At 40.9% G+C, this 22428-nt stretch overlaps 3 protein-coding genes across 4 annotated transcripts; 1 reads left to right on the top strand and 2 right to left on the bottom strand.

Moving 5' to 3' along the window:
* Positions 1-164: 164 nt before the first annotated feature.
* On the bottom strand, positions 165-7540 carry fdft1 (farnesyl-diphosphate farnesyltransferase 1). 2 transcript variants are annotated; one of them, XM_022769211.1, is made up of 8 exons: positions 7329-7540; positions 5263-5360; positions 4015-4198; positions 3734-3862; positions 2859-3050; positions 2168-2344; positions 1544-1696; positions 165-1447 (listed from the first exon to the last, which is right to left on the bottom strand). In XM_022769211.1, the coding sequence occupies exons 1-8, from the start codon at positions 7425-7427 to the stop codon at positions 1220-1222; spliced, it is 1260 nt and encodes a 419-aa protein (XP_022624932.1). In that variant the 5' UTR covers positions 7428-7540; the 3' UTR covers positions 165-1219. The 2 variants fall into 2 exon arrangements, with proteins under 2 accessions (XP_022624932.1, XP_022624924.1); XM_022769203.1 differs by lacking the exon at positions 7329-7540 and having other exon boundaries at positions 5263-5710.
* A 2542-nt stretch (positions 7541-10082) lies between these two features.
* Positions 10083-14119, top strand: LOC111235948. Its single transcript, XM_022764527.1, has 3 exons — positions 10083-10238; positions 10430-10573; positions 11745-14119. The coding sequence occupies exons 1-3, from the start codon at positions 10225-10227 to the stop codon at positions 12916-12918; spliced, it is 1332 nt and encodes a 443-aa protein (XP_022620248.1). The 5' UTR covers positions 10083-10224; the 3' UTR covers positions 12919-14119.
* Positions 13196-22050, bottom strand: gata4 (GATA binding protein 4). The gene is made up of 6 exons (XM_022764538.1): positions 21309-22050; positions 15792-15958; positions 15558-15683; positions 15327-15408; positions 14938-15086; positions 13196-14671 (listed from the first exon to the last, which is right to left on the bottom strand). Exons 1-6 carry the CDS (start codon positions 21829-21831, stop codon positions 14546-14548), a joined length of 1173 nt encoding a protein of 390 aa, XP_022620259.1. The 5' UTR covers positions 21832-22050; the 3' UTR covers positions 13196-14545.
* Positions 22051-22428: the final 378 nt, after the last annotated feature.

The raw sequence follows: 22428 nt of genomic DNA, 5'->3' as shown, positions 1-22428 counted from the left end.
GAATATGACGTTATATGAATCTCGAACGTGTGCTGTAAAATAAAAGAACCACTTTACAGAGTAGAATCTATAAAACCATCCGCCAAGGTCGACCCACTAAAATCAACCTGTAAACAGAAACATGACTCGGGTTGTCTGCACAATCAACTTTCAGACTGTTTAGATAATTTCACCTCTTTATTAGTTCAAATATGTACAAATCAAAATTTCACATTACATAGCAATGTTTGTAGCTCTCCTTTGGTTCTGTGCAAGGTTACTCTGTGCTAGCCTTTCTACTCACCAAAGCTGTGTTAAGGACACTTTAGCTAGCAGTCTCAATATGGATCTCTCTCTCATATCAAATGTATCAGAAATTACATTTGTTCAATAAGTCTTTGTTCTTCCTTATTCATTTCAAAACTACATTGGAATTGCACTGTTCTTTTTCTCCTATTTCAAAGTACATAGAGTTGAAACGTTGAATGAACCAAGACAAGAATGAGTGTTAAAATAAAGCTCTGCTGTGAGGGGATGCTATGCACATCTACATAGCACATATATACAGTGCAGATGCAAGTGCACCACTGTAACAGTTCTTATAGTGTTTCTCCTATAGAAACATAACAAGTGGAACATTAAGCTAGCTTTGATTTGACATGAAAAATAAGAAAACTTAGATTTGAGAAAAAATTAAAAGAAAAACTAAAGTTTGGTGACTGTTCCTTGAAATCCTAAAATGGACAGTGTCATGGTTTGTGCATTTAAACATTTCAGACCACTTAACAGGGAACTTTAATTTATGAATTTCTGTCTTGACATATTTAAATCTGCTCAATAATTTCAAAATCAATAATAGGTCAAAATGTTTCAAACAAATCAAACAAAAAAGGAAGAAACACATGATCAGCATAAACACCAAATGACAATAAAACACCCTGAATTGTTTCAATGTGCCATTAATGCTGGTGAATATAACCACACAACACTGTGTGTAATTAACAAATCCAGACGCAGGATGGACTACCACAAATCACTACCACACAACCTAATGAGACCAGCCTGCTACCAGAACCCCTCTATATAAATATGTCCATGGTTCTGTAACAGCCATAACAAAGAGGGCAAAGTGGGGTAGAAGTGCTCCAGAATCCTCTGGTGAGAGGAGATCCAGACCTCCAGAGTGAGCAGAGGGGCGTTCTTAGTCTGTAGCCCCCAGGAAAAGTGAGGGGGAAGGGGTTCACTGTCCCTGCATGTCGCCGGTGCCCTGCGCCTGTGCCGCAGTAGTGCTGAGGTACTGCCAGCTGAGAGCGGCTAGCAGCATGGCAGCAGACAGGTACATGGGCGACAGGTGGTGGGTCCTGGAGGGGAGGCTGGACTGTGACAGCGTGGACTTCTCTCGGATTACAGCCAGGATGTGCAGGGTCTTGTCCCGCGACGGGTCAGTGAGGGAGACCTTCTGTAAAATCTGCAGACAGGGACAATAAGGCGGATTGTGTTCCAAGTGTGTTAAAGTGCAACAATGTGGTAAAAGCAGGAGAGAGAGAAGCAACAACACACCCACCTCCTGGCTGTACTGGGTGATGATGGTCTGCACTGCTTGCATGTTGGTGGCCTCCATCATGAGGGTGACAGCCTGCCCCTTTCTGATCTTCACTACTCCCTGGAACACCATGGGGTTGTTGTAGCACTTTGAGAGTGTAGCTATTGCCATCACCTGGTCAACAGAAGAATAACATAGTGAAGTGGAAGAGACTAAACTTACAGTATGTGCTGAAACAATTTAATCAATTCTGATAAACGATCATTTTCCAAGCAGAAAATGCCAAACATTTGCTAGATTCATTTTCTCAATGGTTAAGATTTGTTGCTTTTCTGTTTTATGTCATTATGTATTGAATATGTTTGGGACTGTTGGTTGGACAAAAGAAGCTGTGTGCAGACCCTGGAAAATTGTGATGCATTTTTTACCATTTTGGACAATTTATAGACTCAACGATTAATTTTACAAATTAAAGCTAGTCAACAGAATGCTTCATACTGAACATAACTGTTAGCGGAAACCCTAAAATGAATTATATCAAATTAAAGCCTGTTGTGGAGAAGATATTTCCCGTTCAAATATCATGTCACACAAATCAAATGAGATCACTTCATTGTTGGGAGTAGGTGACACATCAGTCAGTACCTGTGGAATAGCACAGAAGTTGAAGACGCTCTGGTTGCGCAGGCGGGACAGGTAGGCGATAACATCTGGGACGTGTCGCAGAGCATCAGTGACCAGCAGGTTGAGACAGGACAGAGCCGACTCCAGCTTCTCCGGCTGGGCTAAGTCCTCAAGACGACCTGCAAACTGACTCCAAGCCTGCACCGGGAGACAGAGACACAGGTTAACACAACATCACATGGTACGATGTTCTTTGTTTTTCAGGGAATATATGTTTAAAAAGAGTCATGTCAGTTTTTCTTTTTCTCTCTCCCTCCTGCTGCGGCCATGACAGATGCACAACCTGGACGATTATTCGAATAGCAAACACTGGTTATGACGACAAGCGGTTTAAATCTTAGTAACTGTTTTAGATATTTTCTTTTTCTTAAGAGACACAAATCTATGAAAGACTGGTGTGTGACAACCATGCATGCTGCATACTTTTTTAGAGACAAGGTGAATAAAATCTACACATTCTGCTGATAAAGATAAAATACACACATACTGCATAAACAGAAATGCCAGAGGTTGTATAACACTTGTCTATACACATACATTTCACAATGCACACTGGTAATAAAGGAACATTGAAAAGTATTTTCTTTACATATTACACTGCATAGCTGTGGGCTCAGGTCAGACACGCAGACAAACACACACACGTTACTACCTCTTGTGGCCAGAAGGCACGTCCCTCTTGCGTGTCCTCCAGATAGTCTCGGATGATGTTGGTCTTCTGGAGGAACAGGCCCATGGAATTGGCCAGCTCTGTGTCCCGGCCCACCTCAGGGTCCTCCAGCTGGGACGCAGAGAAGAGCTGAGACAGACCGATGCCAACCAGCCCTGCCACATAGTGGCAATACTGCAGAGAGGAAAAAACAAACAGCTGCAGCGTAACAAAAAACTGGCTCAAACTGAACACACAGTTATGCAATATCCAGAGAGGCAGTAGATTTGTCGGTAGTCATTTAAAGGACATGTGGCGAAATTTGAAGGAAGTTCAGACACGAGTATCACTGAAAAGACATTTCTAAGGCAAAATGAAGCTGCAGTTAAGTGAAACTGTCCATGCAACAGGTTTGTTAGCACAAACTGATCAAAACTCTAATAACATCCCTTATCTTTTCAGATTTTATCAGCTGTCAAACACAGTGCTACAAGCAAATAATGACATATTTCCTTCAAAGCCAAAGACACAAAAGGCAAAGCGGTAGTATATTGTATTGCAATATGTTGCCCTTTTACTCGAAGTTCCTTGTTTCAAGTATTTTTTACTGAGAAGAGTAAGATCTTCATCATGCATGGAATACAGATAAACATATGTCCCTTTTATTTTACTCAAAGGTTCTTTTGGATCTCTGCTCTTATTGTCCACTTTACTCACCTCTAATGTCATGGGCTAACATACAGAGAGCCAGTGTTTGTGTTTTTAAAGATTCAAGTCATTTATTGCATGTTTCCATTTATATTTACAGATGTTGTTGTTATGCTCCCAATATTTCTATCACCATCCTACTATGATGGTAACACAAGGCTAACACTCACCTGGTCCCACTCCTTCATGGATCCCACTTTCTTCTCCAGGAATTCAGCCATTCCCTCTCCCATGCGGTGGCAGATATCTGAGATAACGTCTCTGTATTCCTGAGCGAGGTTTCTGAATTCCAGTGATATCTGGATTGAGAGGACACAATAAGATTGTAGTCATTGTTAACTAAAGTCATTAATCTAAGTGATGAAGCTTTTATTTCGAGAGTCCATCAGTAAATAAAGCCTAATGTAATTATCTACTGTCCCTCTATGGACTACCATAAAGAAATACTGACCGTAGGGAAATCCTCCAGGACCTGCCGGTCTTTCTCCTGGCTCTCAGTGAAGCACCACTCATCCTGGTACAGGTAGGTGTGGAAATCATTCAGCATGGGAACTTTTTTGTCCAGAGGGATACTCATGTCGTCCTCCACTGTGTCCAGCGCTCGCAGCACCAAGTAGAAAATACAAACTGCATGTCTGGATCATAGAGAGAGGAGGGAGGAGGGAGGACATGAGTCAGCTGTGTGTTCACTGGAGTGTGTGAAAGCTGATTGACAAGTTGCCTCGTCATTGATTGAAAAAATGACAGAAATAGCAGACATGTCAAGGCAGGGGGTCTAGGCAGATCAGGTTCGTCTATATGTTGAAGATTCCCTTTGAACGATGATATATAAAGTACACACACACACACACACACATACACACACACACACTAAAGACGAGTGTTTACAAACAGCTGTCATTTCTTTACTGAGAGTTTTGACCTGAACTATGAGCTTAAATTAGACACACAGCAGCAGCAGGGCTCCCTGTGTGTATTTTCCTTTTGAATTCTTGCTGCAGGTCCTCGCAGGTTACTAAAGTCACTGTTACTTTACAGGCACACAGAGCCTCCTCCTGCACGTCTGCATCAAAAGCCTCTGTTTTATAATAAGTTCCTACACAGTACCTCATTATTATTAGTGGCTGACATTGGAGCTGAAACCATTAGTCGATTAGTCAATAGCAGATAGAATGTTAATAAGCAGCATCATTAATTAATCGTTTAGATCATTTATCAAGCATAATTTCCCGTCATTGTAAGTTGAATTTTTGCCTGTTAGTAGGACAAAAGAAACAATCTGAAAATTACACTTTGGTTATTAATCAGCATTTTTCACTATTTTCTAATACAGTGTGGATGTCGCTGCTGGTGTGCATGTAAATTGTTGTCATTTAAATAACTAACTGTGATCAGGTCCCTACGAAAGACTTGGGCCAGCCATGAAGTGCAATGCATTTTGGTATATTGAGACTGCTGCCTGTGGTTGACGTGATAAGTTATCTTGTAGTATAGAATAAAAGCCACAGTATTTATTAAAATCAATTTATTTTTTAAGTCTCAGCTGTTGATAGAAATAGATTATGGAAATGCTTATTACATTTTTTTTTGGCATAAATATTTTTACGCAGGAAAGTGCGAGTGAGGGAAGAAAACATGCCTGCAGACACACCCCTCTGCACCTGGAGCCAGCACAGCTCCCAATCAAGCATTTACCCACCTCAGTTCCCCGTCCAGCGCCTGAATCACGGCTGCAAAACTCCGGCTGGTTTGGTTCAAGTACAGGTAGCATGTCCGCAGACTCTCACTCATGGACTCCTGGCAGGAGAGACAGAAGAAGACCGAGTGTCGGTAAAAGCATGCGGGTCTGAAGGCACTGGAGGGTCGCGCGGCCTCCTGAAGGCCCCGCTCCCCTAGCCTCCAGCCCGGCAGGAGGGACCGTGGAGCGGACGCGCAGCCCCGCGGCGCCACCGAGAGAGAGCGCTTGAACACGGACAGGGAGACTGGACACTTGCAGCAAGCTCCGGCCATACATAAACCCCGACAGCACGGCAGAGCCTGCAGCTACGAAATGACAGTGTCCATGTCGACACCGCGGCTGGAAGGTAAGTTTGAAACACGAAGTCCATGTAGAGGACAAGTGAGCTGAGGGGTCGAGCGAGGTGAAAAACTTTTGGGAGGACGTCCAGGAGGGTGAAATCAAGCGCTCCACTGATCTGAAAACAGTCTTAGCTCAGTGTGTCGGCCGACAGCGTCTGTGCAAAGCGTTTGTAGATCTGCTGTTATGATCACGCCACTCCTCCCACCTCTACCCAAAACATGACTGTAACTTCTCTCACTGTTTCCTAACCTGCTTCTAGCACTGAAATGTGTCTGGCTCACTCGATTTTATCCCAACTATTTGTCGCAAGGAACAATACTGCATTAAACAGAAAAAGTGACACCAGTGAATGTAGTGATTTTCAATGAAAACACGAGCCAAAAATGGTAGAAAGCCTTGTTACATCAGCGTATGCAATTAGCTAACATTTCCTCTTGCATATAAAAAAGAGCCAAAAAATAAGTTTAGCTTTGGGAAATTCATCATGCTCGTGTGTTTTGGTTTGTAGATGGATTATTTAAAAAAACAAAACAAAAAAAACAGCTATTTATGTCCATCATGTTAAGGATTTCTACTACTACCACTGCTACTAATACTACTACTGCTGCTACTACTACTACTGTTGCTACTACTACAACAATTGTCAAAACAAAGAAGTAGTTGTTTGGGGAAGTGTGCAGCAAATAATAGAAGTGTATTTTTGCTGACACCTGGTGGGGGACAGTGGGAAGGACAGTAGGATGTTATATTAATATAACACTGTATCACACTGTTTGGTAAGATCATGTGTAACCATTTATTTTGGTAACAGCAATCAAAGTCTGAGAATCAGATCAGACTGAATTCCCATTTCCCTATCAGTATTTGAGTTGTGGTCAGAGGTCTGAAACTGGGCTACTTTTGCTTTGCATGACAGTTTTAGCCCATATCCGTGTTCAGCTCACAATATCTGACGGATCATACAAAAGTGTAAATAGGCCTTACTGTTTAACCGGTGATACATTGATGGTCAGTCATGAAATGCACCTCTGGTTATTAACAATATTAATTAATACAAAATGTTTGATCCTACAGCCTTGAAAACAATTCACATGATGCATGATTATTATTGGGTTAACGTTGGTGTGGGCCACTACACGCGCTGCCAGCCAGCTTATAGTACAGACTGGTTGCAGCCTCTGCAGGCTCCGTCTCTCTGAGGGTCACATTGGTGTTAAAACAGTGGGATTAGCCGTCAAACATGCGCACATCATCTCTCCTGGCTGCTGAATCCTCCAAGCTCGTTATGTAACCTAAATCCCAAGTCAATGGTCACCTCAGTCTCTGTATATCTGAGCCAGCACAGGAGTGAGAGTCCTGATCTAATCTGATTTTGACTCCAATTACCTGACTCTGCTTCCATCGGCTCATTAAGGAGCAAAACTGTTCACCGCGCAGGTCAATCTATTACGGGTTGTATACACTAAGCATGTGCAGACCTACTTGTTAATGGGCCTACGTGGGTTTCCATGTTGCCACAGTGCAGCCTGTTCATGCCGATGCTGTATAAAAGGGGAACATCATGTGCTACTTGATCCGTGACACGAATACAGTCATGCATCCTACCTGCGCGTGGATGCAGTCTAATGGTTCATACGGCTGAGTTTATTTTACAGTAAATATTTTCGAAAGGATATTTTACTCACATAGTCCAACTTTGGCATGACGGCTCTGCAACCCCCCATCTTAAACTTAAACAGGTTGAATAGTTCCTCCGGGTGGCCCAGTGACTTCAGGATGTCCATGATGCTTCAGGTGTTCTGCTGTGACTCTCACAAATTGCTGCGTGAACCCGGCGAGATGTCCCCCATCAAAGCAATGCGTCGATGAGATGCTGTAGCAGCAGCAGCAGTAGCGCGAGGAAGAATACGGCTTTCGGTCACAACACTCGTCACATCGACTGACGCCTCTGATTGGCTGGCGAGTCATGGGCTTAGCGCTCAGCGTCCAATGAGCATCCAGAGCGTCTGGTGTGATGACCCGCCCCAGCGAACTGTCAGTAAATCGCGGCTTCTGATTGGTCCGTTCATTATCCCAAAGAGAAATTTACCTGCTGAATGAAATTATATTATCCAAGGGCTGGCACCTGTGTGCACTGCCTGAGACGGTCTGTTGTGTCATATTATACAAGTATGGAAATGAATTCACCTTTATAAACTACACGTTTTTAAATGGTCTGTTTGAATAGACAATATTTTCTTTGTATTGTCCAAAAGTGCAATTTTGTTTTTGAAAATCTATAGCAATAAAGGTTACTTTTAATAATTACTAGTCTTATTGTTGTTGTTTATTCATTCCTCTATAGTATTTGAACAATTCATATGATTAAGATTGTCAATTTTTTTAAGATAAGATAAACTTTTGATCCCACATAGTTTGTTTTAACTGTCACAGCTGCAGAAGCACAACAGTTTAGGCATAGTATAGATGAGTAATTAAAAAAACTAGACCATGCATACAGTATGACTATCTACACAAGTGAAGAAAAACAAAAGGAACAAAATACTATACTATTAGTCACAAATAAAGTGTGGAATCAAAGAACTTTCCAAGAAAAATAAATACAAAATGATGCATGAATTGTTTCTTTTTAAGATAGTTTTTATCATGAGTTAAAATTAGGTCACAGTAGGTGTCTTAGCCCTTACACATCTACATGTGGAGTAAAGCCTGCTGAGTCTGACCTAAGCTGAGTTGCTTCATTGCCAAGTGGACCAACAACAAGTCAGCAGAGGACATCCACAGTCCAGGCATGACAGCATACCCAACTCCATTTGTTCCTAACATCTCTGTGACTTTCATTCGTACATACACTTTCACACACACATGCACATAATGATATTATGGATTTACACAATAGCGCACATGAAAAGAAAGAAAGGAGAGTGAGACGCTGTATATTGTACAAAGAAAAACAAAATTAAACCCACTGATTAAGACCTGGCTGAAAATATTCCCATCAGTAATTGAACTATAGTAGCTTTTTAGGACCTGGGAATATGGGGGCAACTTCACAATTTGATAAATTTGGACACATGAGCAGGTGAAAATAAGACTTTTGTCATAACAAACGGTAAGAAAAAATAAGTTATATAGTGATATAATAGTTATAAACACATGAATCAGGAAAAAGATCCTTTTATAATAGCAGTTCACAGAAGATATATTGACTTGTCATAGTAGGAAAAGCACTTGTCACTTTTGATATTAATGATGGCTCTGTTCTGTTCAAGTGTCCCACTAAGTTGTGACAGTGAGCGAGCTCGCAAAATACTAGAAGTGTATAGTACACCCCATAGATGAAGCTGCACACTGTGTGACAGCCTGCAACAAGCCTGTCAGTAGCAAGAAGCCTTCATCTCTCTCTCTCTCTCTCTCTCTCTCTCTCTCTCTCTCTCTCATTATTATTATTATTATTATTATTAACTGTATTTTTATTATCAACAATGAGTTGAGAACAATTTCCCCTAGGGGATAAATGAAGTATCCATCTATCCATCCATCAGAAACTAGAAAGAGAGGAAAACACAGATCCTGTTGAACGTGTTTCTGCATGACTCTGCTTCACAGCAACAGTGTCCACATGCCTTTTGTTTGAGCGTGACACGTTACCCTCCATCAGCTAAAACACAAAGGAGACTGTCATTATGGTTCGCTGAAGAATTACACAACACAAAATCACACTAATGACATTTGTTTTGATAATAAAGAGTAAAGGCATGAGACCTCCATATTTGCTTTTGACGTCAACATGTTATGTTCCCCTCTAGCAGGTTTGCTGTGCGTCTTGTTTTTTTTTTTTTTTTTAGTCCCTTGACTGAAAAGAAAACAACAAGTTTCAGATCAATTTCGCTCAGGCAGCCTCACAATGATATGGCATATACATGAAGTTTGGGGTCATGGAGGGAATTTTCAGCCCTGTGAAATATTAAATGTGAACGCAGGAAAATTTCATAGCTTTTGCTCAGGGGCACACAGCTGGGAACTGTCAGCCAACCTCTGGTACTGTATGTGTGTCACTTTTTAGCCTCCAGAAATCATTGAAACCCATGGCATAAACCAAAAGCACCCTATACATCCTCATTTGTCTTCTTCTCTTTTAAATTAGCTTATTGAGGGAAAGCTATGACACCTTCCACTAAAGAAGAAGAGTGGGCTTTGATCTGTGTCGTCTGCATACTAGTGTGAACCTGCCAAACTGGAAAAAAAAAAAAAAAAAAAAAGGGTCACTGAGGATACAAGTTGATGAAACACACACACATTCACACAGCAGTATATCAACAGTGGACATGTTAGGTAATATCAGTAAGTCCCCGAGCATTACCAGGAGGAGGAGCTGAGTGCTGACTGTGGCAAACTCTCTCCAGCAGTCATATTCATCGAGAGTGCAACAGTTTAAACGTAGCTTGCTGTTCAGTTTGTCACAGCTTTGCCTCCTGTGATCTGAACTCACTCTGAGCTTCGACCAAGTGACTGAACCGACCAGAGAAAAGACAAAGCAAATTTAAATGGTTTCTGAACTACCAGGTGTGAGGAGACTGGATGGAACTTCCCATGTGAGTAAACTCAGATTTCACATTGAGAAAAAATTCCCTGTGACCTGGAAGAGAGGCTGTGAAATTATGTCCTTGCATCCTAATGTGTCATCATCTCAGCGGTGTATCAGTGATGTGGCCATTGGTGATCTGTGAAATATACAGTATACAGCCGCAGCTCTTCGTCAAGTCAGTCTGTTGTTTTCACTCAGGTTGAGCCGTAAACGGCGTCTGTCTCATGGAGATGAAAAGGAGCCTCTGCTGTCCTCGAAGAAACGCGTATCCAGTCTCACAGCTCTGCGGGACAGATCTCAGACTGACGGCTCAGACAGAGCCACACAGCACGCCAGACTGAGGTAAGTGTCAACTGAAGAAGAATGACAGTATATGTGCATGTGGGCGAGATCAGATTGTTTGAGGTCAGATGGGTTATTTCAGGCATCTCACTGTTGATATTACTCATGTCACATTGCTTTTACTCTAAGGCTTTTTGGTTTAGCAAATGTCAGGGTGACAGTATTACGGTATATCCTATTATATGCTTTATTGTACTATTACGTGTTTTATTTCACAAGTGTATTTCCCCTTATGACCACACTTCTCCACTGGTGTAAATAAAATGATGCTTTGCAAAAAATTCTTACTACAGGTCAACGTGACGCACAAGGAAGTACACAAGTGGTGGACAAGCTGTTTGCTAAGAATAGTTTGTGAGAGGATTTGTAACTTTCGTTTTGCATTAACAGTATACTCCCTGTGTTTGCACGAACACCTCCATTTTTCCAGTTGTTACTGAAATTTACACAGTGGTAATGTCTCAGATCCTAAATCTAATCTAAATTTTAGGCTCATCCGGTAGAATAGAAATCCAATAGAAATCAAGTATTATTGAGAGAGTTTGTCCCAACACTGTTGCAGAGGTTCCCACAAACGTGTTGCACTTGTAGGTTGGTTTGCTTTCACCTTCAGTCCAGTTCATCCCAAACCAGCTCCCTGAGGTTTGAGTCTGCTCCTCCATCATGTGAAGCCACTGTCTGGTTCTGGACCTCTCATGTTTTCGGTCATTGTCTTGCTGTAGCCTGACCAACCGGTCTGTCTCCCTTTTTCTCACCACCATGATATCAATATACTGTACTACTTCCTGCAGTAACACAGTTTATCCCATCACGAACTTTGTACAGACAGAGGGTTTGTAAGTCAAACAAACTTGAGAAACCTGTTGGAATTGTTTGCATTAACTTCAGGCTTCATTTACTGAAGTTACCTATTTTTTATCCTTGAAAAAGGCCAGTTTTCTATGAAAATTACATGATTTTTCAGTTCTTGGTGAAATCAACTTTTTTTTCTTTTTTTTTTTTTTTCTTTGGCCAGTGTACTGCTTACCTTTGTACCATTTAAGGTTTTTCACTGAACTCGACCTGCTGAAATTTCAATAAAAACTGGAAAATTGGGTTATTCTATGTTTTGTTTTGTTGGCATTCTCTCAAACCTTTACATCTTTAAAGTATATATATTTTTGTGTTACAGGACGAGCTGTGGTCGCCTCTGCACATGTGAAGCCTGTGTGAATGAAGAGGTTAAATACCTGACTAACAACAGGCGCTTCTTCGAGCAGGTATCATCCTGGGCTGACACACAATACTCTGTGAATAAAGTGCTGGAGCATCTCACGTTCAGACAAGCCACCGATGACACTTTCCTCAATGACCCAGTTAACAAGAAATTTTTGGAGTTTCACCATGACATCACTGAGGAATGTGGCGCAGAAGATAAACAGCATTCGTGGGCTGTTATTGAGAAACAGGAGGAGATCATCATGTATGGACCTTATTATCCTAACTACAACAACGGAGAACACAGCGAGGACGTCATTATTAAACAAACACAGGAGCTTCTGGAGTCAGAGGAATCCTCAGAAGACTGGAAGGTGTATGTTTTCACCATGAACAGCCCGTGTTTGGCTAGAAACACTGAGCCATGCATGTTAAACCTGGTTCAGAAAGCTCAGGAGTGGTGGACTGTGTATGGGGTAAAGACTCATATTGGTTATGTGAGATGCTGGGGCTTCAAAGGAACCAAAGAAAATCTGTTCAGGGACGTTGACTACAGCCAAGTGGAGTGTATAAAACAGACTGAGGACCATGAGGACTATGTCAAAGCAGTAAAAAATAGAACTGATCTCAATCCTTTATGTAAAAATCTGACTTCTGTAGTTAAACACCTCCTTACATCTGTAAATTTGAGTTTCCCTCTGATGACCGTTGTGCAGGTGCAGGACTGGAAGAGTTACTTCAAAAGAATGCAAAGTATTTTTGAATGCAAACCAGAGGATGAGAAAGAAGCCTTCACACGGGAGCTGAACACCGCGATTGAAGCTGCACGAGGGCCGCTTTCACAAAAAAGTGCGAGCTTTGAGGAACATTTAGAAAGCGGGAAGGCATTTCCACTTGATCGCGCTTTCAGTCCACAAGTGTCTGACGCCCTCCAGGGTCGAATGAAGCTCGCGTTTCAGCAGTGTTGGAGGGAGATGGTACAAGACAAATACGCAGAGTTAATCAGGGAGAAGCTGACTGAAGACTTCAATCAATGTGCCGTCCAGTGTTTTGTCCAAGATATTGCAAAGTTCACAAACGCATACTTACAAATCGGAAGGATACACTTTTCAGAAGAAGAGTCAAAAGGTCAACAAGCTGTTAGGTAATTACTCAGTTGACAAGCTATAATGACACTAATTATTCCACAAATCTTTGGTATGCATTTGAAGCAGAATGAAAGTCACTAAACCTTTACATCATACATACCATTTGCACTGTGTCAAGACGCTTTTATCTTTATTAGGTTCCTCAGTGGAGCTAGAGTCGCACACAGAGGACGGCCATCAGGTAGTGAGAAATACACAGACACATGTCCATCTGTCACTGTGTCTTTACTTACAATATATCACAAATGGTGTATTACACAATTATATTGGAGTGGAGTTTTTTTTTTTTTTTTTTTTTTTTTTTTTTCTATACATATATGCTCATATAGTTGTTATTTTTGGTAATTACATGTGGCAGTATCCCACATTTACACATGTTGCCTCCATGCTCGTCCCAAACAAACATCCTGTACAGTTTTGATACAGTACTCCTTCGCAGAGTTTATCAAACAACCTTCATATAATAGATATTAATTAGATGATAATGATCATTTCTACTGAAGGTCATATCACTGGTGTTGAGGAGTGATGGATGTCAAGAGCAGTTCTCTCTATGTTACAGTAAGTTTACAAGAAATAATTATCATTTGTTTGTCTTTGTAGAGTTAGCTAGAAGCACTGTGAAATTTCAATTTTACTTCACTGTGATGCGTATTTAAAGGATCAGTTCAACCAAATTACAGATTTAAAAAAAAAAAAAATCTTAAATAACAATCAGCGATGTGTTTTCTTGGTGTGGAGATAAAAGCTGCTAAGACTTCTGCTGCCACCCCATTATAACTGAGGCGCTCAAATCATTAAAAGACCACATTTGATGAATTCAATAGCAACATGCCTTACCAAAAAACAGTTTCTTTGAATGAATCAAAGAAAGTCACAAACAAAATACTGAACACTGACCACACTGAGGTCATATAGGACATATTTCGTCCTATCCTGAGACATTGCTACCGAGTTTTTCAAACATCATTTGCAAATGTACCACTGGGGTAAGTGTTAGTGTAATAAGTATTTATATGAATTGACCCTTTAAGTACAGCCACTGGTGCTACCTTTGACATAAAAATGTCCTGCTGTGATTCTTTACATGTTTTGTATATCTATCATTTCTTTGGCAAATTGTGCATAAGAATTGTCCATATTAATATGCAAAAATGAAGAAAAGGCAAATATATTGAAATAAAAAAACCCAGGGAGATTACTGTCGTTTGTCACGGGCTTATGTTACGGTTTTAGTCGAGTACTTGTGTGGCACAATATGAGAGAGTGTCAAAAAGAGCTAATCTTCTGTCACAGTTGCATTTTCTCACATCAAAAGTTGTTGTGTGGATCTAATCAAAGAGCTGCTCTTCCACGATTGTCTGACACAAACTCCATCCGGTCCTTGATTGCAGTGATTGCACACACAGTAACTGTGCAGTAATGTTTACGCACTCCACTTCTGTACTGGCTGCCATATTTCCTTCCCAGATCTTTGTACTGAAGGCGCTGTTTGTACGGTGAGCTGGAGGCCGCGTAGGACCATCTGCACCCAGAGCACAAAGTCCACTTTCCCCGAGACTCTAGTCTGTCAGGAGAGCTGATTCGCTGTAGATGAGCTGGTTTGAGATGCTGGGTTGTAGATTATCTAAGCCAGGATTAGGTTATTCCAGGGCTCAGTTTTAGAGCCAGAAGACCCGCCGTGGCCTCCAGGCGACATCTTGAGAGGAATGGCCCCTCCTTGTGCTGCCATGTAGGCTGGCAGGGCTGAAATCTAGAAGGACACAAGAAAATGGTGAAAAGACCAGTACAATTTGTCGTATGTGGCTATTTGAGCATATGAGATCAGAATTTGGGCTGCAGTCTCCTCCTGGTCATACTAGGTCTTTTCAACTGGCCGTTCGGTGATACAGTTTTCTGGGCTTGTTAGACAGATGGAGCTGAATGTAAATGTTGCTTCTACCTATTCTGTCAGCACAACCAGAGCTTCTCAAAACATCCTTGTGCATATATGCTCCCTGCAATGTCAAAGTATCTCACCTGTGTGTGTGTGCTGTGGTGTGTGTACAAGCTGTGGGTCTCCGGCTCCGTCTTTATCCGACGAGGCTCCTCTGTGGTGGTGGTGGTGGTGGTTGTGGCGCGGGGAGTGCTGCCTGGTGTGCCTGGAGTCCCCTCACTGCCTGGAGTCCCTGTGGAGCACAGATCCATGGTCATCACACATGGACAGACCAGTATATGTATATGGGCTTTGTGACATGACACACGCGCTCGCTCAAGAGGTAAGGGTGAAAAGAGAGGGCTCCAAATGACTGTTTTTGGTTTGGAAACGGGGCTTGTTCAAAATCCATAAAACTCCAAAATGTTTGGGCAACTACTGCTTCATCTTATTATTTAATTAGAGTGAATACCATGTGTTTTTTGAAGCTCACCAGTTTGGGACTTGTTGAGGTTCTTGGGTTTGCGTTTGCGGGTCTGGATCCCCTCTTTCTTCATGGCCAGGGGTCGGGGTACCTGTCGAGACCCCAAGCAAAAGGACAGAACCAGAGTGAGGTGTGATTGTGTAACATCCATAGAGGCTGGTGAGAAAAAGAATGTCAACACTAAGAAGTACTGTCTCTTTTCCTCTCCCTCCCTCCCTCCCTCCCTCCTTTCTCTCTTACCCCATGAAGTTTCATGTAGAGGCCACAGGCGTTGCAGACCGGCTCCCCCTCTGCGTTCCGTCGCCACAGGGTGGTGGTGGTGGTGTGACAGTTGGTGCAGGACAGGCCCACCCTCCTCGAGGCAGACTGCCACAGATAAAACATGTCAGTCAACAATGAAGACAGAGAAAGAAGTAGTGGATTCATCTTTCATTTACTAAAGAGGCGAACATATCTAAATCAAAGATGACCCACCAGTCGTCTTTGGGGTTTGATGAGAGGTCTGTTGATGCCGTTCATCTTGTGGTACAGCCCACAGGCATTACACAGGTAGTGGCCGGTACCATCCCGCCTCCAGAGGGGGGTCGACATCGCCCCACAGTTCACACACTCCCGCCCCTCAGCAAAGTCATCAAACAAATCTGAGAGGACAAGTGAGAAGTCAAGTTACTGGAGGGAAATGTACTTTTTGGTTGATGATGATTTGTTCGGACCTGCTGTTTCTCTCTTTATCTCTTAACATCCGTTTAAGGATCTCACAATACGAGGCTACATGAGATGAAATGGGTTCATCAACTCTCAGGCTTGGAAAACACATTCAATACTTTTTCTGGATAAACTGAAATTTGCATGTCGGTCAAGCTGAGGCGTCGGTCAAGGTTGTTTTTCTGAAGATCTTCACCAGGGCAATTCAGTCAACCGCCACAAAGACTGTTAAAATGATCTTAATATAATTTCCATGTATTACTTAGAGCACCTGTTCAGCTCAGTTCATGGTACCAAACCAGGATATATTGAGTGATTCTTAGAGGAATGAACATCCAGCTGGGCCTGTGCCACAAAGATTCTTTCCCTCCACTTTCATAAACAGTCTCCTGCCGACTGGGTGAGTATGTCGTGCAGTGGCGCCTCTACACCAGCAGGAGGCGCAGGCCCACAGTCACGCCGGCCCACACAACAGCAGCCTGGAATCCCTCCTTATCTCACAACTCCCCTCCAGATAAAGAGTCGGCTAGAAATAGAGACAGAGTAGAGCTCTATCATATTCAAATAGAGACTCCATTTCTATCTATCACATCTCCTTGTCCCTCTCTCTCAGATAGCATGACATCTGATGAATGTAATTTTCACTCGCTCATCTGGCACATAACAGAGTATCTTCCAAGAACCACTTAGCTGTTCAGAGGAGGGCATCAATCTGTGGAAGTGACAGATTGGCTTTTTTCTTCTTCCTTCGGTTAGTGATGATACAAACAGCACAGCTTATAATATTCATCAGTGGCGTTAATGCCGAAAACAGCTTGAGGAACTGCGGAAATCATCAACTTAAAACTCATTTAAATTGCATAATGTCTTTTTTTTTTTTCTTCTTTTTTTTTTTTTGGAACCGTACACCTCACTGTCTGTAATTACTGTCGTTCAGAGAGTATGAATCTGGCCTCCATCTGTTCCTCCCTCGCTGCAGAGAGCAACAGGAATGGCAGTGAGACATACGCAGGCCTCCTCCAAGGCTGAGAGCAAAACAGAGACAGCAGGGCGAGCTAACCTTGAGCCAGTCAGCCATTGTAGCCAACACAACGCAGCAACGTAAGACAATACACAAAAAGAAATACTGCACCGTCCACGTCTGTCTGAATGGAAGTTTTTTTTTTTTTTCCTTCTGTATAAATGTCGGTGTGTGTCTTTATCAGATACAGGCTGGAAATCAGGCTGCAGTGTATAAACAGTCACGCTAATGCTTCAGGAGGCCGAAGGTGAAAATGGTATAAAAGACTCAGTCGACAGCGATGTATGTGAGGAGCAACTGTCTGTGCAGCTTTTAAACGCTGTCTCTGAACATGACAGTGATAAAGGTCAATCAGAGGTTACAGTAGCAACACGTGAAAGGGACAACGTTTATTTGCTCAGCTTCATATTTTATTCTTTTGATGAATCTCGTGGGATTATTGTAACTTTTTCCGCACTACACTATTGGGCTGTGGAGACTTTACTAGAATAATATGTGCTCAAAATATCAAAAATTTGATTAATAGAGTAAGCCAAGAGTTGCTATATGAACTAGTTTAACCCCACACTGACATACTACATTAATATACTTCATACTTATTAACAATTCAACACCTAGACAGGCCACTCAGTGTTTAAAAGTAACTACTTAAGATATATTTAAGGTACTTGTACCCTACATGAGTATTTGCATTTTATGCTGTTATACTTCTACTTCAAAATATTGTACGTTTTACTCGACTATATTTATTTCATAACTTTAGCTGCTAGCTACTTTACAAATGAAGATTTCACATATGAGCCTGTAAAATTAGATGCATTGTTATAGATTACACTACGACAAGAGTAAAGTTCTGCTTACTGTCTCAGTAATAACAATCTAATGATAAATTGTATACTAACACTCACAGGAGCCATTTATCTGCATTGATTAGGTTTTCTATTGATACTTGAAGTGCATTTTGGTAGTTATAATATCTACATACTGTATACTCAAGTAACATTTACAGTAAAGGCATTTTAGTTGTGATGTGAATAATACTTTTTGCAGTTCAGTATTATTGCTTTTGATACTTTTATTCATATGTTTGTGTATATCTAAGTATATTTTACAGTCAGTGCTTTAAAATTTTTACTTAACTAAGAGTTGTACCATTTTTTTTCTTTTGAAATGTACACTGCAAAGAGAGGGAATGTTATATTATTAAGTCAGCTTACTTTTTATTTTATATTCAATAGCTATGAAGAGTCATGTTTTCCTTATGACGTTCAGGGACATCTAGGAGTGATAAGGTCTTCTTATATCTTCAGAAACTGACAGTTATCCCAAACAGTAGGCTATCACTAAAAATGTCTTCTTGTTGTTGAACAAATGATTTGTCTGTTTCCATTTACAATTTAAGAAAGATCAAATCTAACAAAGAATGATCATATCAAGGTAGAACATGATGAGCTAAACAACTTCTTTTTCACTAAAACTAAAGTTTTAACAAATTTGTTCATAAGCCATTTTAAATTTAAAGTTATTGTGAGGAAAAATAAGGTATACTGTGAATAAACATTTAATTTAAGCAATTTTTAAATAATCAAAAACATTTTACAAGAATTTAAGTTCCTCTCTAAAGCCAGGCATTTGGCAGGTTAAATATGAATGAGACATTTTATGTATTTATCTTTGTAAGAAGGCTGATTGTTTTTTTTTCCTTTAATTGCCTGAGAAAAGTGAAGTTATTTTACCGATGAGGGAGTTTCCCTTCTATTCAACAAAGGAACAATAGAGACTTTCACTGAATGGCTGAGTGCCACTGAATCAAACACTGAGATTTGATTTAATTTGATGTTATTGTAAAACAATCAGCTTCAGCCTGTCACTGAAAGCGTTTTCTTCCATCTACAAACACGAGCAATCAGTGAACGAGCTTTACAGTGAGTTCAGCATTGATTATAGTCAGATGAAAAGGTCAGATTGGATCAATGCCGTTATCTGTTGCAGCTGATCTTTTTCTCTTTCTTCGTCAAACAGTTCCAGGGGATGACCTCGTAGAAGAACGTTAAAGCTTTTCAAATGATCAACACAAGCATTACATCTCAACTGGCAGACAGGAGGAGGAGCTGGTGAGTATAAACGAGGAATTAATCAGCTGTTAATTAACTGTTAATCTGATTAAAACAACCATATAATAATAACAGATACGTCTAACAATGACCATGAGCATCAGAAAATGTTATGATTACATGATACTGCATTGGAAAAACGCTCACTTTGAGAAAAGGTGCAGTGATGGAAATGGTTGAGATCCTATCATCCTGCAGCTGCCAGAAAATATAGATAATGGAGAAACACGGGTCAAACACAGCCAATTCTGATTAGTAATTTAGACTACACAAGGTGCAAGTCAAAGCAATGAAAAACTGACAACCTAAGCAAAATCGATGTGTTGTGAAATCGCTGTGGTACTATATGGTCCAGAGTGCACTGCAACCTGCAGCTATAGGCCGAATTCACATCCAGCACTGTGACCTGAGGGACCCCTCAGTCAGATCTGAGCTTCAGCTGCAGTCCACTGTTAAGATTATAACTACTCATTTCAATTTATGTGTAGAATAAAGAAATATGGACTTTGATTAAAAGAAAAGACTTGAGCGCTGCACTGCTGATCAGGATCAGTTTCTCCAGACACAATTGAATCAAATCTGATCTGATCTGAGACCGCATTCAAACACAACTCATAAATTATATCTAATACTCATAAACTGTGTTAACACCTCAGGTTCAGTTAAATATTAATTTACTATGGCTTCAATAATGTCTCTGATTCATAGAAATATACGAAGCATGTGTACTTAGCTGTAAATCTGACTTTTAAATGCTTTTAAAACATCTAAAACATCCACTTCATGAACTACACAGGTGAACTCACTCAGAATATATTCATATAACATAATATATTCAATCTGACATATTAGGCTCAATTTTTTTTTATTAACGATAGAAAATTATATGTACTCCTAAAATTTAAATTGCAATTAAACAACACAATTTTTTAATACGCTATGAAACATATTTATCCAGAAGTAGGATACAAAATAAATATTACTTAATGTTGCTTTTAGCTGTTACATGAGACAGAAAAATGGTCCTTATATAAAGCCTAGTTAACAAAAGTAATAACTACATCTAAAATCCTGTGCATTACGTCGCTCCGTTACGTGTGTGGTTTGACTCAAATGATTAGGCCTGTCTTTCATTGATAATCCTACATTTTATTCTAGGAGCAAGAATAAGATTGGGCTGCAAACATTTTCGACATTTCGATCCAAGCTCCTGACAAAAAACACTTTTGAATCAGGAATCGTATTGTGCATGAAAAACGAACAGACTAAGTTACAGCAGGTGACAATGAGCCCTTATTGTCTGCGGTGAATTTATGGCCCGACGCTTCTCATGTGGCATCACTTTCTAACATTCATTACGAGGTTAATCAGGGTGTTTTCGGTAGGTGTGTTGTTTCTATCAAACGAGATGAACACACCAAAAAAAAAAACAGTCACAAAAAAAAAATCAGTCCCAAAGTCAGAGCTTTCAAACATTTGAAAATTAAATAAAAAAATAGGCATAAAGTTTAAACTTTGCCTTATAATTCCAGGACGTGATTAATTTGTTTTATTCCAGGATTTGTTTTTTTACTCAAAAATATAAATCACATTTAATCGTGTTGAGTTGTATTATTATAGTCAAATATTTTAATATTTATTTGTTATTTTTAAATCGTATTTCAGGCCTTTCAGATTATATCCTAGCAATCTAGTGGTTCAGATTATTCTGTCAATTCATTCTGCAATAATCTTGATTAGATTAATTATTTCTGATACAAGGTGACAAAACATTTTTTTTATCATCAGCATATTATTGCAATAATGCAGGTTTATATTTTAAAATCTGCAACAAGATTTTTTTTTCTTTTCTTTTCTTTTTTCAAGATATTTCTGTTCAAAAAAAAAAAATTTTTTTTTCGATTAGTCTTTTCAATCTTTCACCTCCTTCAGGCGTATTTTTATTAAGTGTATTTTCATTAATCCCTGACAAATCAAATGAATTACAGAGACATGCTGCTGCGTTCCACTTTCTTGAGGCTTATTTCTGTCTGGAATATCAAAAAGTCCAAACAGCTTTTCATTGCGGGAAAAACAGAAAATATTTTGCATGACTCTCACACAAGATATTTAAATGCCAAAATAAATTTGTTTTGTTTTCCTGGTTCTCACCTATGTTTGGGTGCCGTGTTGTGCCTGGAGGAGCACCAGTCTGGAGACCGTGGAGGACCGAGCTATCGAAGGGGGACGCCGGCCACGTTCCGCCCATGTTCGGGCTCATGTAGGCCGGGTAGGGGCTGTGGTACGACCCGCTGAAGCCCCGAGCGCCGTAGTGCTCCCTCCCGTTTGCAGAGATGTTTAGCGGGCTGCTGTATGAGGCTGCCGTCTCCCGGGCCGTGGCCACCACAGAGGACAGAGGCGGGCTGGTGGAGAAGGTGAAACGCGGAGACACCGGGGAGTGGTTGTACGAGGGCACCGAGTCTGCCCCCGGCTGCGCCCAGGCAGAGTGGCTCGACACGGGGCTGCTTTGCTGCGACGCATCGGGCGTTTGGAGGTAAGGCAGCGCCGGGATCATGGGGGTGACGACCCGGGTGGTGGGCACATAAACCGGAGAGGTGCCCGCCGAGGCGTTGTGGAGAAATCCGGCCTCATAGGAAGGGGGTCCGTGGTTGGTTGTCATTATGCCCTGGTACATATCCTCTCCTTGAAGCTGGACATCCGTGTTGATAGAAGGGATAATGATAGTGTGGATGCAGTTACGCACAAAATTACTGAGTGTTAATGCAAAAACTATGTGGTCTTAAGCAATCAGCTGAACCCCCTCGTCCTTATTAAAATCAGATCTGCTGTTCAGTCGAGCACAGCACTCGGCAGCGTTCAACACAAAGTTAAGAATAAGAGAGAGGAGACATGAGACAGGAGGAGGAGTGAGAGACTATACCCTGTGATCAAGATCCAGCTGTTATCATCTCTCTCGCTCTCTCTCTCTCTCTCTCTCTCTCTCTCTCTCTCTCTCTCTCTCTCTCTCTCTCTCTCTCTCTCTCTCTCCAATTCCGAGTTCAATGAAGCTTGAAAACTTACAAAAAGTCGACCGACCAAATTATGTTCTATTTTTATTTCCTCTTGAAAGGTTATCTGAGGTCCCGTGGAGTTGAGTGATGCCAACCAGAGATTTCAAAAAATGTCTTTGCTTTCTTATACGATAGACTTATAGGATATAGGATCAATAAGAATTTTTGCTGTGCTTTTTTTTTTTTTTTTTTTTTTTCCCCTGTGGGGTTTCAATCTATTT

The sequence above is a fragment of the Seriola dumerili genome, unplaced genomic scaffold (genome assembly GCF_002260705.1).
Source record: "Seriola dumerili isolate Sdu_G_001 unplaced genomic scaffold, Sdu_1.0 BDQW01000025.1, whole genome shotgun sequence".
Taxonomy (NCBI): domain Eukaryota; kingdom Metazoa; phylum Chordata; class Actinopteri; order Carangiformes; family Carangidae; genus Seriola; species Seriola dumerili.
This window is presented reverse-complemented; position numbering and strand designations above follow the sequence as displayed.

Bases quoted from the DNA above. Each gene is read 5' to 3' on its own strand.
- gata4 (XM_022764538.1), bottom strand. From the start codon at position 21,831: ATGTACCAGGGCATAATGACAACCAACCACGGACCCCCTTCCTATGAG. The intron at 15,409-15,557 runs GTAAGAGAGAAA...GGGTCTCGACAG, and splicing joins TCTACATGAAACTTCATGGG to GTACCCCGACCCCTGGCCAT. The intron at 14,672-14,937 runs GTGAGATACTTT...GTGTCCTTCTAG, and splicing joins ACCACAGCACACACACACAG to ATTTCAGCCCTGCCAGCCTA.
- fdft1 (XM_022769203.1), bottom strand. From the start codon at position 5,573: ATGGCCGGAGCTTGCTGCAAGTGTCCAGTCTCCCTGTCCGTGTTCAAG. The intron at 4,199-5,262 runs GTGGGTAAATGC...TCTATGATCCAG, and splicing joins GCGCTGGACGGGGAACTGAG to ACATGCAGTTTGTATTTTCT. The intron at 3,863-4,014 runs GTCAGTATTTCT...CTCTCAATCCAG, and splicing joins TCCTGGAGGATTTCCCTACG to ATATCACTGGAATTCAGAAA.
- LOC111235948 (XM_022764527.1), top strand. The intron at 10,574-11,744 runs GTAAGTGTCAAC...TTTGTGTTACAG, and splicing joins ACACAGCACGCCAGACTGAG to GACGAGCTGTGGTCGCCTCT.